The sequence below is a fragment of the Acipenser ruthenus genome, chromosome 25, assembly GCF_902713425.1.
Source record: "Acipenser ruthenus chromosome 25, fAciRut3.2 maternal haplotype, whole genome shotgun sequence".
Lineage (NCBI taxonomy): Eukaryota > Metazoa > Chordata > Actinopteri > Acipenseriformes > Acipenseridae > Acipenser > Acipenser ruthenus.
This window is the reverse complement of record NC_081213.1, coordinates 22,319,493-22,332,334: the sequence shown is the minus strand read 5'-3', so window position 1 is coordinate 22,332,334 and position 12,842 is coordinate 22,319,493. Positions and strand designations below refer to the sequence as shown.

The following is a 12,842-nucleotide window of genomic DNA, read 5'->3' as shown; positions in this document are numbered from 1 at the left end:
AAATAAATAATAATAATAATAATACTGCAATGCAAGGAAGCAATTGATGCTTTTATTCTAAAACTGGACTTACAAATTGCCAAACTTGAGAAAGGAGACCTCCCTCAGTTTCCTTTGCTTTCAAAAGAACTTCAGGGCAAAAGCACTTCAAAAGGAACTCAATTCAAGGTTCTCAGACGTGGAGGACTTTTCTAAAAAAACATAGGTGTTGGATCCTTTTCTAGCAAAAACAGAGGAAGTGGCATACCTGAATTGTGAAGATGAACTTACAGATCTCCAAGAAAATTCACTGTGGAAACGATACTTTCAAGAGTATGGCTACCAAAAATTTTGGCTTGCTAAGGGAGCAAGTGTTGCACACAAATTAACTTTGCAAGCAACCACTAGAATCCTTCTCCTGTTTGTAACCACATACCTGTCCAAGACTGCATTCAGTGCACTGGTGAGCATCAAAACCAAAGCTTGCAACAGATTATATATGCATGGTGATTCTCAATGCTTGTAAAGGATCTTCAAGCTCAGGGTTCTCACTAACGGCAACGGAACAGATATGTGTAATTTTGATACATGCAATTTTACACTGTTGTTTATATTCTGTAGATATATATGTATAATTTGCAGTATATAGCCTATACTGCTTTATACAATGACAATTGCAAGTTAGTACATGGGAAATCTCTATACAAAATTACAGTTGCAAAAAGGATATACCCATAGTGGTCAATGTTCAACCCCCCCTCAATTGTCAGCCTGCAACCCCTGTATAAAGCCCATCGTACAGGAATATTTGAGGTGCAAGGAGGAAAAGTATGTTTAATTCCTGGGCAAATCAGATCAGATCCAGGGCGACTTACAATTCTTACAAGATATCACATTATTTTTACATACAATTTCCCATTAATACAGTTTGGTTTTTACTGGAGCAATCTAGGTAAAGTACCTTGCTCAAGGGTACAGCGGCAGTGTCCTCCAACTGGGATTGAACCCACGACCCCCCGGTCAGGAGTCCAGAGCCCTAACCACTACTCCACACTGCTGCTAAATATGAAGCACACAAAGTCTCATCTAAAATAGCAAATGCATTATCAAAAGCTCTGTCATCAGGGGGTTAAATGAGGTTGCTCAACCAGGATTAAACAAAAAAACAACAATGGAGCATGATAGAGAACCCACATATTATAAAAAATGTAATATTAAGAAACAGTAGATGGTATAAAAGCATCCCTTAAAGTAATTCATTATGCACTCAGCCAAGCTACCCACGATTTGCAAACTCCCTCTAGACAGAACAAATCCTAATACAAATTATAATCTTCTAACCAGTCGGCTCTGGCATTACAGAGAAATAGAAGTGGTAAATATCCATGTCTGCACCTCCAGATGATCACATCATGTAAAGGATTATTATGGTCATCTGGATGCTGCTATTTTGCATCATAATGGAAACTTTGTTCATAGAAAGGAGAGTGTTTCCTGTTGTAATTATAGTGGTGCAGTAGGGACTATAGTTAAATTGTGTTGGGGGAGGGAAAAAGCAAGACTTAATTCTTAACTCATAGAAGCAGCTAAAGGCACTCTACTTAGCTTATAGGATGTCAGTCAGACTCTCTTAGCCCTGAAAATGTCTTAACATTCTATTCAAGTTACTGAATACACCAAAATATCTGTTTAAATACAGATTTTTAATATGTTTTTGAGAGACAGTTTTCTAATTAGACTCTGAGAATAAGAGTTGTTTTCTTTTTCCATTTTACTGCCACTTGATTTGCATACAATAGATTATATTTCTGTAGTGGCAAATTATAACTCACTCTTACTCTGCACGGCTTTGGAGGTTGCACATTTGTCAAAGTGTCCACAGGGATTTCGTCAAAGACTGGGATGTAAAAGACTGGGTGCTAGCCTTTCTGAAGTTCATGTATGAAGTGACAATTACAAGAGCTTTAGTGAAAGTGCCAAAGAATAGGTGCTACAAATGAATCTTTTATTTTCCCCAGAAGAAAGCATTTGTACCATTTCAGAATGGTCATTCGTCATTGTTTGTTGCCTATGGCTAAATATATACCTGTACTATGAAACCAAAGGGCGCTCAGTACTTTGTTTGTAAAAACATATTTTGTCACAGCAATGTCAAATTTCCTGTAGATTTTTTTATTATTATTAATGAACAATACTTTAGGATAGTAGAAATATATATATATATAATTTTATTTATTTATTTCCTTACAGACAAATCTTGTATTATATTTTATTAGATTTATTACACAGAGCGTGACAATGTAATATGATAACTGCAAAGTACCTGCAGCATCCCCCTGCACCAACATCTCATAAATATTTTGCATAAGACAATATAAACAAACAGATTTGTTAATCTTATTAATGGATAGACATCCTGGGTGAGAACAGGCTTTGAATGAGTGTAAAGTATAGAATCCTTCCTTCTTTGGTTTCTTAGTGAGGTGTTGATGTAAATCAGAGGTGCATCAGAGAACTGCTAGAACAGAAAGAGTTCACTGTTATCTAGTGGGATGTATTGATCGAGTCAAACAGGAAATTAACAGCAGCAAAAAGCCATTAAACTTTAAACATAATTGCTTTCTGATATTCATTTCTATTGGAAGCAATCAATAGGTGCTATTAAGAAGGTAAATTACTGTAGCCTAATGGAAAACTATAAATATTTTTTGGGATTAAGCAGAATATTGCAGCTCAAGTATCCATAAGGAGATATTTTAGCTAATTATATAGCTAAAATTTGGAATACTCCTCCCCTGAACACAGCTCATTACTTGACTTTTTATTCCAGGCAGCAAAGAGCAGTTAGTGAAAGCTAAACAGTATTCATTCGTATCATCAAACATGAGCACAGTCCCTCAAAGGTGTAGGAGTAGTTCTCCAAAAATCAATTTGTAAGCCATTATGAATGTAGTTACAAGAACATTTAAAGTATATTAAATTCAGAAGCATTTTCAAGTAAGCCATTAAAAAAAAACTACACTACCGGTCAAAAGTTTTAGAACACCTCAATTTTTCCAGTTTTTATTGAAATTTACACAGTTTAATGTCTCAATGTACTCTGAAATTAAAGCATAGAACAAATAAACAATTGGAGATAAAAAAAGAAATCATGGAATCGCCGACTCTGGATCCAGCAAAAGAGCCCCAGACCATCACGCTTCCTCCTCCATGTTTGACAGTTGGTGTCGCACACCGAGGAACCATCCTTTCGTCTACTCGACGGCGTACAAAAACCCTGCGTGATGAACCGAAGATTTCAAATTTTGATTCATCGGTCCATAAGACCTTCTTCCAGTCTTCAGTAGTCCATTGGCGGTGCTTCATGGCCCAGGCAAGCCTCTTTTTCTTATTTTGCCATCTTAGCAATGGCTTTCTTACTGCCACTTGACCCGTCAAACCTGCAGCTCGAAGTCTTCTCTTCACAGTTGAAACTGAGACTTGCTTACTTCGACCAGTGTTAAGCTGTGCTTGAAGCTGTTGTCCTGTGAGCCGCCTATCACGCAAGCTGTTGACTCTCAGAAACTTGTCTTCTGATTCTGTTGTGGCTTTGGGTCTGCCAGACCTCTTCCTGTCAGAGTTTCCTCCAGTTTCCAAGTGCCTTTTGATGGTGTAGGAAACTGTACTCACTGACACCTTGGCTTTCTTTGCAATTTCTCTAAAGGAAAGACCTACACTTTTAAGGGTTATAATGGTCTGTCTGTCTTCCTTTGTTAATTGCCTTTTTCTCGCCATTATGAGAGCAATATACTACTTCCTGCAGTACAATACTGTCCAAATAATGCTTAAGAGGGTGTAGTAACACAGTCTGTTCCAACACTGCTTTTATACAGACAGAGGGTTTGTAAGTAATCAACAAAAGTTGGGAAACCTGTAGGAATTGTTAGCATCAACTTTCAAGGCTTAATTTACTTCCATTGCTGCAGAACAGCTGTAAGTTGTTAACCCATTACTTGTTCCCTGAAAAAGGCCTTTTTGTATAACTCTGAAATGTACATTATTTTTCAGTTTTTGGTAACCTAAACTTTTTTTTTTTAACCTCTGGCAGTTTACCGCTTACCTTTGTACCATTTCAGGTTATTCACTGGACTTGAACTGCTTAAATTTCAATAAAAACTGGAAAAATGGGGGTGTTCTAAAACTTTTGACCGGTAGTGTGTGTATAAAAATTAAAATGTCTAAATAGCCTTGGGTAACATCTGGTAGCAGTACAGAAAAAATCAAACGGGTGCCAAACTATTCCAATGTAAGCTTAGGTGGGACAGTGGAAACAGTGTGCAACAAACCCCATTAGAAATTGCAGTTGTGCAGTATACTACTGTAGGCCTATAGGGTGACATGGCCAGGGACACCACAGGATTATGGGAGCTTCAAGTTGTTGGGAGCTAGGTATGCACCAGCAAAAATAGACCAGACTGAAACAGGAAGGATGCTTCATTCCAGAACACACTGCTTTAAGGTTTTATTGTTTGCTCTTTAAGGTCCAATATGAACTTTCTGTTGCATCCTTCATAAAGTTACTTCCCCACAAGAATGGGATGCAACTAGATTTTATCCAGGATATTCCTCAGGTCATGCATCACAAATTTAAGTCCCAGTTATGCATGAAAAGTGTGATTATTTCATATAATCTTATCTTAAAGAATAAACCATTGTTGCTCAATACCAGAAGAAAATAAAAACATCAATAAAGTTACATTTGTGGGTATGACTTAATGTTTCATACATAAATTATTATTATTTTTTTTTTTTTAACCAATGAGAAAAACATTGCATTTCAGTCTATAGATCAGCTATTAAAATACATTACAGAATACATACTTTATTTGATTTATATGACTCCATTCCTCTGATTGGGAACCTTTTTATATTAGATTCTAAGCAAACCAAGCTTCTGGCTGGTAAAAGCACAAACGTCACATGTTTCCTATCTGAACCTATGAATGTAAGGCCTGCATCTTTTTTAAAAAAGCAATGTAAGCCCATGTACATATCATTAATCTTACACGCAAAGCCAGGCTCCTCATATTTCAAAATCTTTGGTGCGCCAGCTTTTTAATCTATACTTCCTCCTTTTTTCCAAAGATTGATTTCACTTTTCAGGTAATACTTTACAATTTTCAATTTAAAAGGCATTCCACAATCAAAGTCTTGAATATAAATCCAACCCAGGTTGTAATGAAAAATACGTTCCCGGCTCGCTTCTCAAAAGTAAAAATGGGTAAATGTAAAATAGTCTCTTTACATTACCATGAGCCAATAGCAGCTAAAATCCTGCAGTAAAATAAGATTATTATTATTATTATTATTATTATTATTATTATTGTACTGTAATGGAACAAAACACCATGGAACTGGAAACACAGACATTACACAGTTTATAATGTAGGTTTATCAATTAACAGACTGTCAACAAGATGAAGGCGCAATTAAAATAAATAAATAAATAAGTAATAATAATAATAATAATAATAATAATAATAATAATACACTACAGATTTTACCATGTTGGTAAACATGGCACCCATTTTTTTGTACCTCTCAGTTCCCGGAAGAATTCATACAAAAATCCAAGTCTAGTGACAGTTAAATTAATTGTAATTGTATTTTGGATAAAGGCATAATTTAATTACTTTCTTCTAGCGATTCAGCATCTGACTTTAAGGTCAGTAGGTCCATGGCTCCCTTGTGGAATCTGCATTCCGAGTGCAGTGCTGTCTGCTGCTTCTAAGGAATCTCAGCTCTGGGAGTCTGTGGAACCAAATAAGGCCAATGATGACTAATGTGGTTCATCTCTCCAGGGTGCCTATTAAGACAACTTAAGAAAGTTGAGCATTCTTCACTTGCTCTCAAGAGAAACAAAAAACATGAAAAAAATCTAAAAGAATCCTTGATGAAAATGATTTATAGGATTATCATTTAAAATGTATGTGGGTAAATGTTAACATCTATCTATTTGTTATATAACACTCAGATATCAATCACCGGATTCCTTGTAACCTTGGCAACACAACTGTTAAAGCTTGCATCTGCAGGATAGTGAGGCAAAGCTTGGTCATACTGCTGTGTTTAAATTAGCAAAGTCATGATGGATTCTTGACAACAAGGAATGCTGTTGCTCGTGTTCCTCCATAGTGTCCTGCCACTTCAAACAAAACTGTAGTTTTCATACAAGTGATGGCAAGGACGTCTCCTCAAAACAAAAATAGCCTGTTAATTCTGCATATTACTATTGGTAATTACTCTCCAGAGATTTTAAAATTATGTAAATACATTGCATTATGAAAAACGGTAGCTGTAGTCTCAGAGGTGGAAATTCTATCCAGTTTAAATATTTTCTTGCTGTCTGTAGCACTTTTTACATTGCAGCGATTTATAAACCCCTTCCTTTGATAATACAGCCCCTATGAATAGCAATTTAAAATTCAACAGCAAGGAGTACATTCTAAGGCTCTCAAAACTGAAATGAAAGTTTACATTTCAACAGCAACTTCTGCTGCTTACTTGCGTTGACTTGCATCTGATCTGGTTACTCAAATGGGAGAACAGCACAGAATAGTTTTACGAGTATCCCAAGACTGACCAGAGCAGAGTCTTAATAACCAGCCATTGTTTCATTACAATGGATCAGAGAAGTAGGTTTGCAGGTTATTATTTATTTCTCACCAGAGCGATTTACAATTGTTACAAGATATCACATTATTTTTACATACAATTACCCATTTATATAGTTTGGTTTTTACTGTTTTTACTGTTGCAATTTAGGTAAAGTACCTTGCTCAAGGGTACAGCAGCAGCAGCGTCCCCCACCTAGGATTGAACCCACGCTCCTCCAGTCAAGAGTCCAGAGCCCCTAACCACTGCTCCACACTGCTGCCCCTTGATGTTAAAGAAATTCAAAATCATTGTTAGATTGGAAACTTTAACATCCATGCTTTGCGTAAACTACTTACGACAGTTCTCTATAGAAAAAAAAAATGTTTGGTATCTTAGAGCCAATGATGCTATCAATCTGGAACCTGCAATTAGAATAAACCAATTAGATTGTATATATATATATATATATATATATATATTTTAAATAGAGATGAGCAGTGTGCACCGAAGACACTCTGGACAGTGACATAAATAAAAAAAGTTCGAGATGTACTCAGTATGCATCTATTTAAAGTTACATTGTAAAGTTTATAATTCACACTTGCCTTTACTAATTCAGGTAACGAGCTGCCCAGTTCCTGCTCTGCTGACCTTCTGATCTAACGAATGATCCAAAGCATCTTGAAAAAAAACACAAACAAGGCGGTTTGCTCCATGCATTGTGGCCAAGTGCTTTTAGAGCAATATGTATCTTTGGGTCACAGGCAGTCCTCATTTATATCAATTTCTGAAGTCTAAAATGTTTTTCCTCCTAGCTCTGCACCACCTGTCAACAGAGGACTCCCCTGGTGCCAAAAGCATCTCGCTGGGAGTCTGACCTTTCTTTTAATCGAATCCATTTAGAAATGAACCACAATTTATTGAATTAAATGAGGACAATTGGTATCTTTTTATTGGGCTGACAAAGACTTTTTCACTGCCGGCATCTGAAATTTGCTCCTGATTTAAATGTTATTTTTAGCAATTTCTCTAGTGAATAGGGTAATGTGAAATGTCTGAAGGCTGTTTCGTGGTTTAGCGGTGAAACACACCATAGCACTCCCACGTCATGTGATGTTTAACACCCACATGTGGGAAAAAAAGGGAGGATTTTCCATTTTGGGAATGAATTTTTGAACAGACAATTCAACAGGCTTATTAAAATAGGCATTTGCCATTGTGTTAAGGAAATCAAACACAGCACTGAGATCCCCAATGACACATTGTGATATAAGAACACATACTGAAGAACAGCATGTACAATAGAGACGCACAGCTATCATATAGCACCTTTTTCAGAAGAATAATTTCACAATTTACAGTCTGCATTTACCACTTAAATGCCTGCTTTTTATTAGATTACTATGATTAATATATTAAACCAAACACAAAACATATTTAGACAAGGCTGTTGACTTTGAATTGTAATGTTTGTCGTGCCAGCATGTCTACAATTTTAGCTAAATAGTTCGGCTGTAAGATATACTGTATATACACATGTCTATTAATTAAGCAATGGCTTCTTAGTCTTAGTTTATTTATGACAGATCAAATCAAAATCACTTTACTTTATTGTAATCAACTTAAACAATAAATGGCAATACCAGAATGATGTAGGGTATTCACTCAAGTCATAAATCTTCAACACAGCTTGGAAATTATGCTATGGTCACTTTCCTTCAGCTGTGAGAAATGTTAGTATTAAAAAACAGTAACACTTCAGAGGGTAATAGATATCAAGCTGTAGTAAGATTAATAAGAGATATACATTGTTAAATGTGATGAACCACAGATACAGTAATCTGTTGTGTATCTGCCCGTCACATATCGTCACATGATCAACCTCTTCAGCAACGTTAGTTTATTATTGAACAGAGTAGATTAGTTCAGAGATTGTAGATCCTACCAAAGTTTTCATACACTGTGTTGTATGTGCTCCGTGCGCTGCCATTGCTGGTAGTGTCACGTGAGCTGTTCAGTGTGTTGATATGTAATAAATCCTGTTCACCTGTGGGGCTGTCACAAAGACGGCCGGAGTGTGTGGCGTCAGACCAGAAACAGGAACACAAACGACAGAGAGATGGGGTTTTGGTGAGGCTGAACGCGTGATCGCGTTCAGCATTTAATAAACAGAACAGAAAATAAAAGGTTGGAACAGACAAAAACACTGGACACGGCACTTGACGCCAAAATAAATAGACATACAAAACGACTAAACACTAAACAGACGGTGCAGGACAGACAGACGAACAAACACGGTGAGTGAAAACACTTAACTATTCTTCTTCTTATTATTATTACCTCCGTCTCCAATCCCGTTCTCCACTCACCGAACACCTAACCACGAGTGACTAACCGTGCATCTATTTATACTGTTTGTGCTGGGATTCAATTACTAATTAATTATTCACTTGAATCCCAGCACGTGAATTCATTACGTGAAACCGCGTGTTCACATATTATATTTTAAATGCACGTGCGTGATGTGCAATCCCGTGCCTAAATACAAATATACACTTTTTAAATACACGTGAAACACAGACCCGTTTATATCCCGTGTACCAATCTATACACCAACATTAACACATGCACGCAACACACAAATGCACACAGGGACGGGGCACATTGCCACAGGGGCGTATCAACTTCAACCTCCGTCTCGATCTCCTGCCTGTCACTCAGCATCGAATGCATGCACCCACATGGCAGACGACTACCCAGTCGCAAGCATTAAAACCGTGTATCTTTCTAAACAAGAGGTTTAGGGGAACTCCCCAAGAAAAGCTGAATCTCAATACAATAATTGTGTGAATATAGTAATTGTTACAGCTGTGTATAATGGTATTTAAAACAGGATTCATTCATCCGACTTTTTACATATCCGCTCTTACTCTGGTCCCATTGCAGTCGGATATGTGACGGATTACTGTACAGTAATAATCCCTAATAAATGTTTAAATATTTTACTGATTTTACCATTATTAAATGTTTCTCAGCATGCTAGAAAACTGAAAATGATTATGCATTTATGAAGTTCAGTGAAAAGAAAAAAAAAATTGTGTTCATTAATCCAAGTTGTACTGCATAGAAAATTAGCATTCTGTTTCCATAGTGCTGGCAGCGATTTTTATATTTAATTCCAATAGGTAGATCATGATCTTTTCAATCACTGTGTTGCATATCAACTCATTTGCACAACCTTTCCCTTGAACAAGACCTCGTCCCGGTTCAAAACAGAGCTTATCCGCTAAGGCAAGAGGACTGCTGTCTGCAAGCATCAGAGCTTTTAACATCAAAAAAGCATAGCTAAGTCGTAGGAAAATTAACCATTCATTTCCCCTAGTCTGAGTTGCGGTTAAAAAACAGCAAGCAGCCGTGTAGACTGGAAGAAAAAAAGAAAGAAAAAAAACATTACCAGACAAGAGTATAGCTTGTGCTGTGAAATCAATAGCTTTAGTTTGATTGCCTGTTCTGTAACCCCTGCAGCTTCCATAGTTATTGGGAAATGGTGGTGTGAGATGGAACCCTGCCTGGAAGGAGAAGAGTGCAAGACATTACCTGATAATTCAGGATGGATGTGCTCTTCAGGCAACAAAATCAAGACCACAAGGGTAAGTAATGCAAGATCTTTTCTTTTTTCTATGTGAGCAATGGGGTGGGGGGGACCTGGGGGGGGAAGAAAAGGTGCACGTCTGACACTAGCATATCTTTTTATCATTGCACTCACCTATACTAACAAACAATAAAGTGCATACCAGTGCAATCTGATTTTACTATATATAATGAGATTAATGTTACTGGAGAGCTCTATGGTTGCCTAACCAGGTGCGTTACTGGTGAAAACCAAATACACCCTACCATATGACAAATATGAAGAATTCCCTGCATTTACCACACCCCAGGCTAATCTTATTTCAAACATATCTCTAAGAGCAGATACTCAAAGCTTAGCTTTGCCTTTACTGACAGGAGCACTAATGTGTTATCAGGACCTGTTCCCCAGCAATTCCTAAATAATACATTTGCCAGGCAGATGCAGTGAGCTGCATCTGTTGAATTCCACTCCAGAAGGATCTCCAGCTTAACAACTCTTACCACAGTCATCATTTACACTTGTTTCCTCAGATGAAAAATGTGGGGCCTGAGGAGCATCCTTACAATCTGAACTTCGCTTTATTCTCCTGCCCATGCAACTCGGACACTGAATGGAGATTTAGACTTACTGTATTGTTTGCATGAAGTGCACCTTTCTCCTGAGAAGCAGCACTTTTCAGTGTAGTAAATATTAATGATTATTTTTCTTTTGGAGTGGTTTGTTTTGGGACCTGCTCTGTGTCAGTTTCTATCAGTGCACCAGATCAGAGAGAAATGATAAGAGAATACTCTGGGGCAGGTAAACACAGTGTAACTTCCTATTTAAAAATCAGAAAAGTAACAGCCGGCTTTTACTAAGCAGTACATTTACAGGACGGTTTTCAGTTGTTTTGCTTGTGTGCAGCCTTAGCACTGCTACACTTTTCAGAGCTTTACTTCAAAATACTATTTTCGCTGGTGTTTCAGAACTGCATGAATAAAAACCCAAAATAAAAAAAAAAATATTGCATTTGACTTTAAAACCCTTGTAAAAAAATCAATAAATAAAAAAGTATCATCTTGGGCTACTGTTAAATTGAAATCATACCAAAAGTACATGTATACATGCAGGAGATGTCATCCGAGACATACTTCCAATACAATAATTACAAGCGGCAGGAAAAAGGTAGCTGTAGTTACCATCATTTTTCAAGTATCGTGATCCTAGTTGTGCACCAAGACCAGCTAGAAAGAAAAGACTGGAAGATACCAAATTCCACATTTTAAAAAGGTAAGATTTCAACTTACTGTATGTTTCATTACAACAATAAGTCGACATTCCATCTTTGTAACTTATTTATCGGACTCTGGTACAGGACTCTTATTAAATATTTGGCATATTAGCATTCTTTTATGACAGGCAAGATGCCAAGGTTGGTGCATAACATCTAAACCATTCTTATACAGTTCACGAAGCATATTCAAATCCAATAATCTTGTTTAATTTCACTTTTGGGCCTTTTTGCTTTTTACAGAATACACAGCCTTATTCATCTTTTTAGCCTTGGACTCAAAGATCAAAGAAGGCCTTAAATCATGTATGATAGAGATGGAGCATCACATGTTTCTAAAAAGGTTGGTTTGTCATATATTTATATATTTATATATATATATATATATATATATATATATATATATATATATATATATATATATATATATATATATATATTCTCTATACTATTCATACGCCGTATAGGCTTATCCTAGTAAAGCCATGTAAAGCAAGACTGCATTTTTTCTCACTGTAGTTATCATGGGTTCCAGCTCTTTTACCAAACAGACTACTGTTCCTGGGTTTCCAGCATATGGTATGCCCTCTAAGCTTTTTGTTTTAGTGTTTCGTAGATTGATCTAACTTTCCATTTTAGGCCAGGGATTCCTGAAGGGGCTGTCAGACTGAATAACATGTCGTTCCTGGTTTTGAAAGCCTTTTCAGAAGAAAAAAAAAAAGCATTTCAAATCAGTCTGGCATATGCTGTGGCATTACATCATCATGCAGTGAAAGGTGTCCATTGACATAAAGTACTCTAAGTGCTCTAAGAGCATTTAGAACTGGTATAAACATCCAGGTCTCCATAAATAATAAATGGGTGGTAGTAGACCATCCCAATACCATATAGTAATCGGACAGTGTATATTATCAAAATGACCAATGGTCATCAGATTTGGTTCTTATCTAACCCAACGGGGAGCAGCTGGCTAACTGGACTCATTGTCATTTGGTTACTTTGCTGTTTACAAGCAGATGACTGCAGCTACTGTAGCCTTGTTTGACATCACATACAATCCACTGACTGTCTTTGTGGCCACATCAGCGAATTATATACTCTCTGCTGCAAGTCTTTGGATTTACACCCTTGGGAAAACCATTCTTGTCATTCTGTTCTGGCTGAATTATCCGATGCTGCTTCCTGTAGACTTTCAGATGCAATTAAAGAAGGTATCACCGATGGCAGAGGTTTTCAACATGTTACTGGCTGCAGACTTCCATTTCATCGTTCTTCTGAAAAAAAATATTGGGTTCAAGACCTTCAAAGGAGGCTCTTCAAATC

The 12,842-nt window shown here is 36.9% G+C and overlaps 1 protein-coding gene across 7 annotated transcripts in view; it reads left to right on the top strand.

Annotated features, from left to right (window-relative positions):
- The window catches only part of LOC117413854 (chemokine-like protein TAFA-1), a 116,796-nt gene that overhangs the window by 96,316 nt on the left and 7,638 nt on the right, over positions 1 to 12,842 (top strand). For 5 of the 7 annotated variants that reach the window (XM_034023228.3, XM_034023227.3, XM_058999647.1 and 2 more), the window contains exon 4: positions 10,141 to 10,265. In XM_034023228.3, coding sequence (XP_033879119.1) covers positions 10,141 to 10,265 — 125 coding nt within the window. Of the gene's footprint in view, positions 1 to 10,140; positions 10,266 to 11,762; positions 11,863 to 12,842 lie in introns of all 7 variants that reach the window. The other 2 variants (XR_004660940.2, XR_009308834.1) reach the window with 1 other exon arrangement.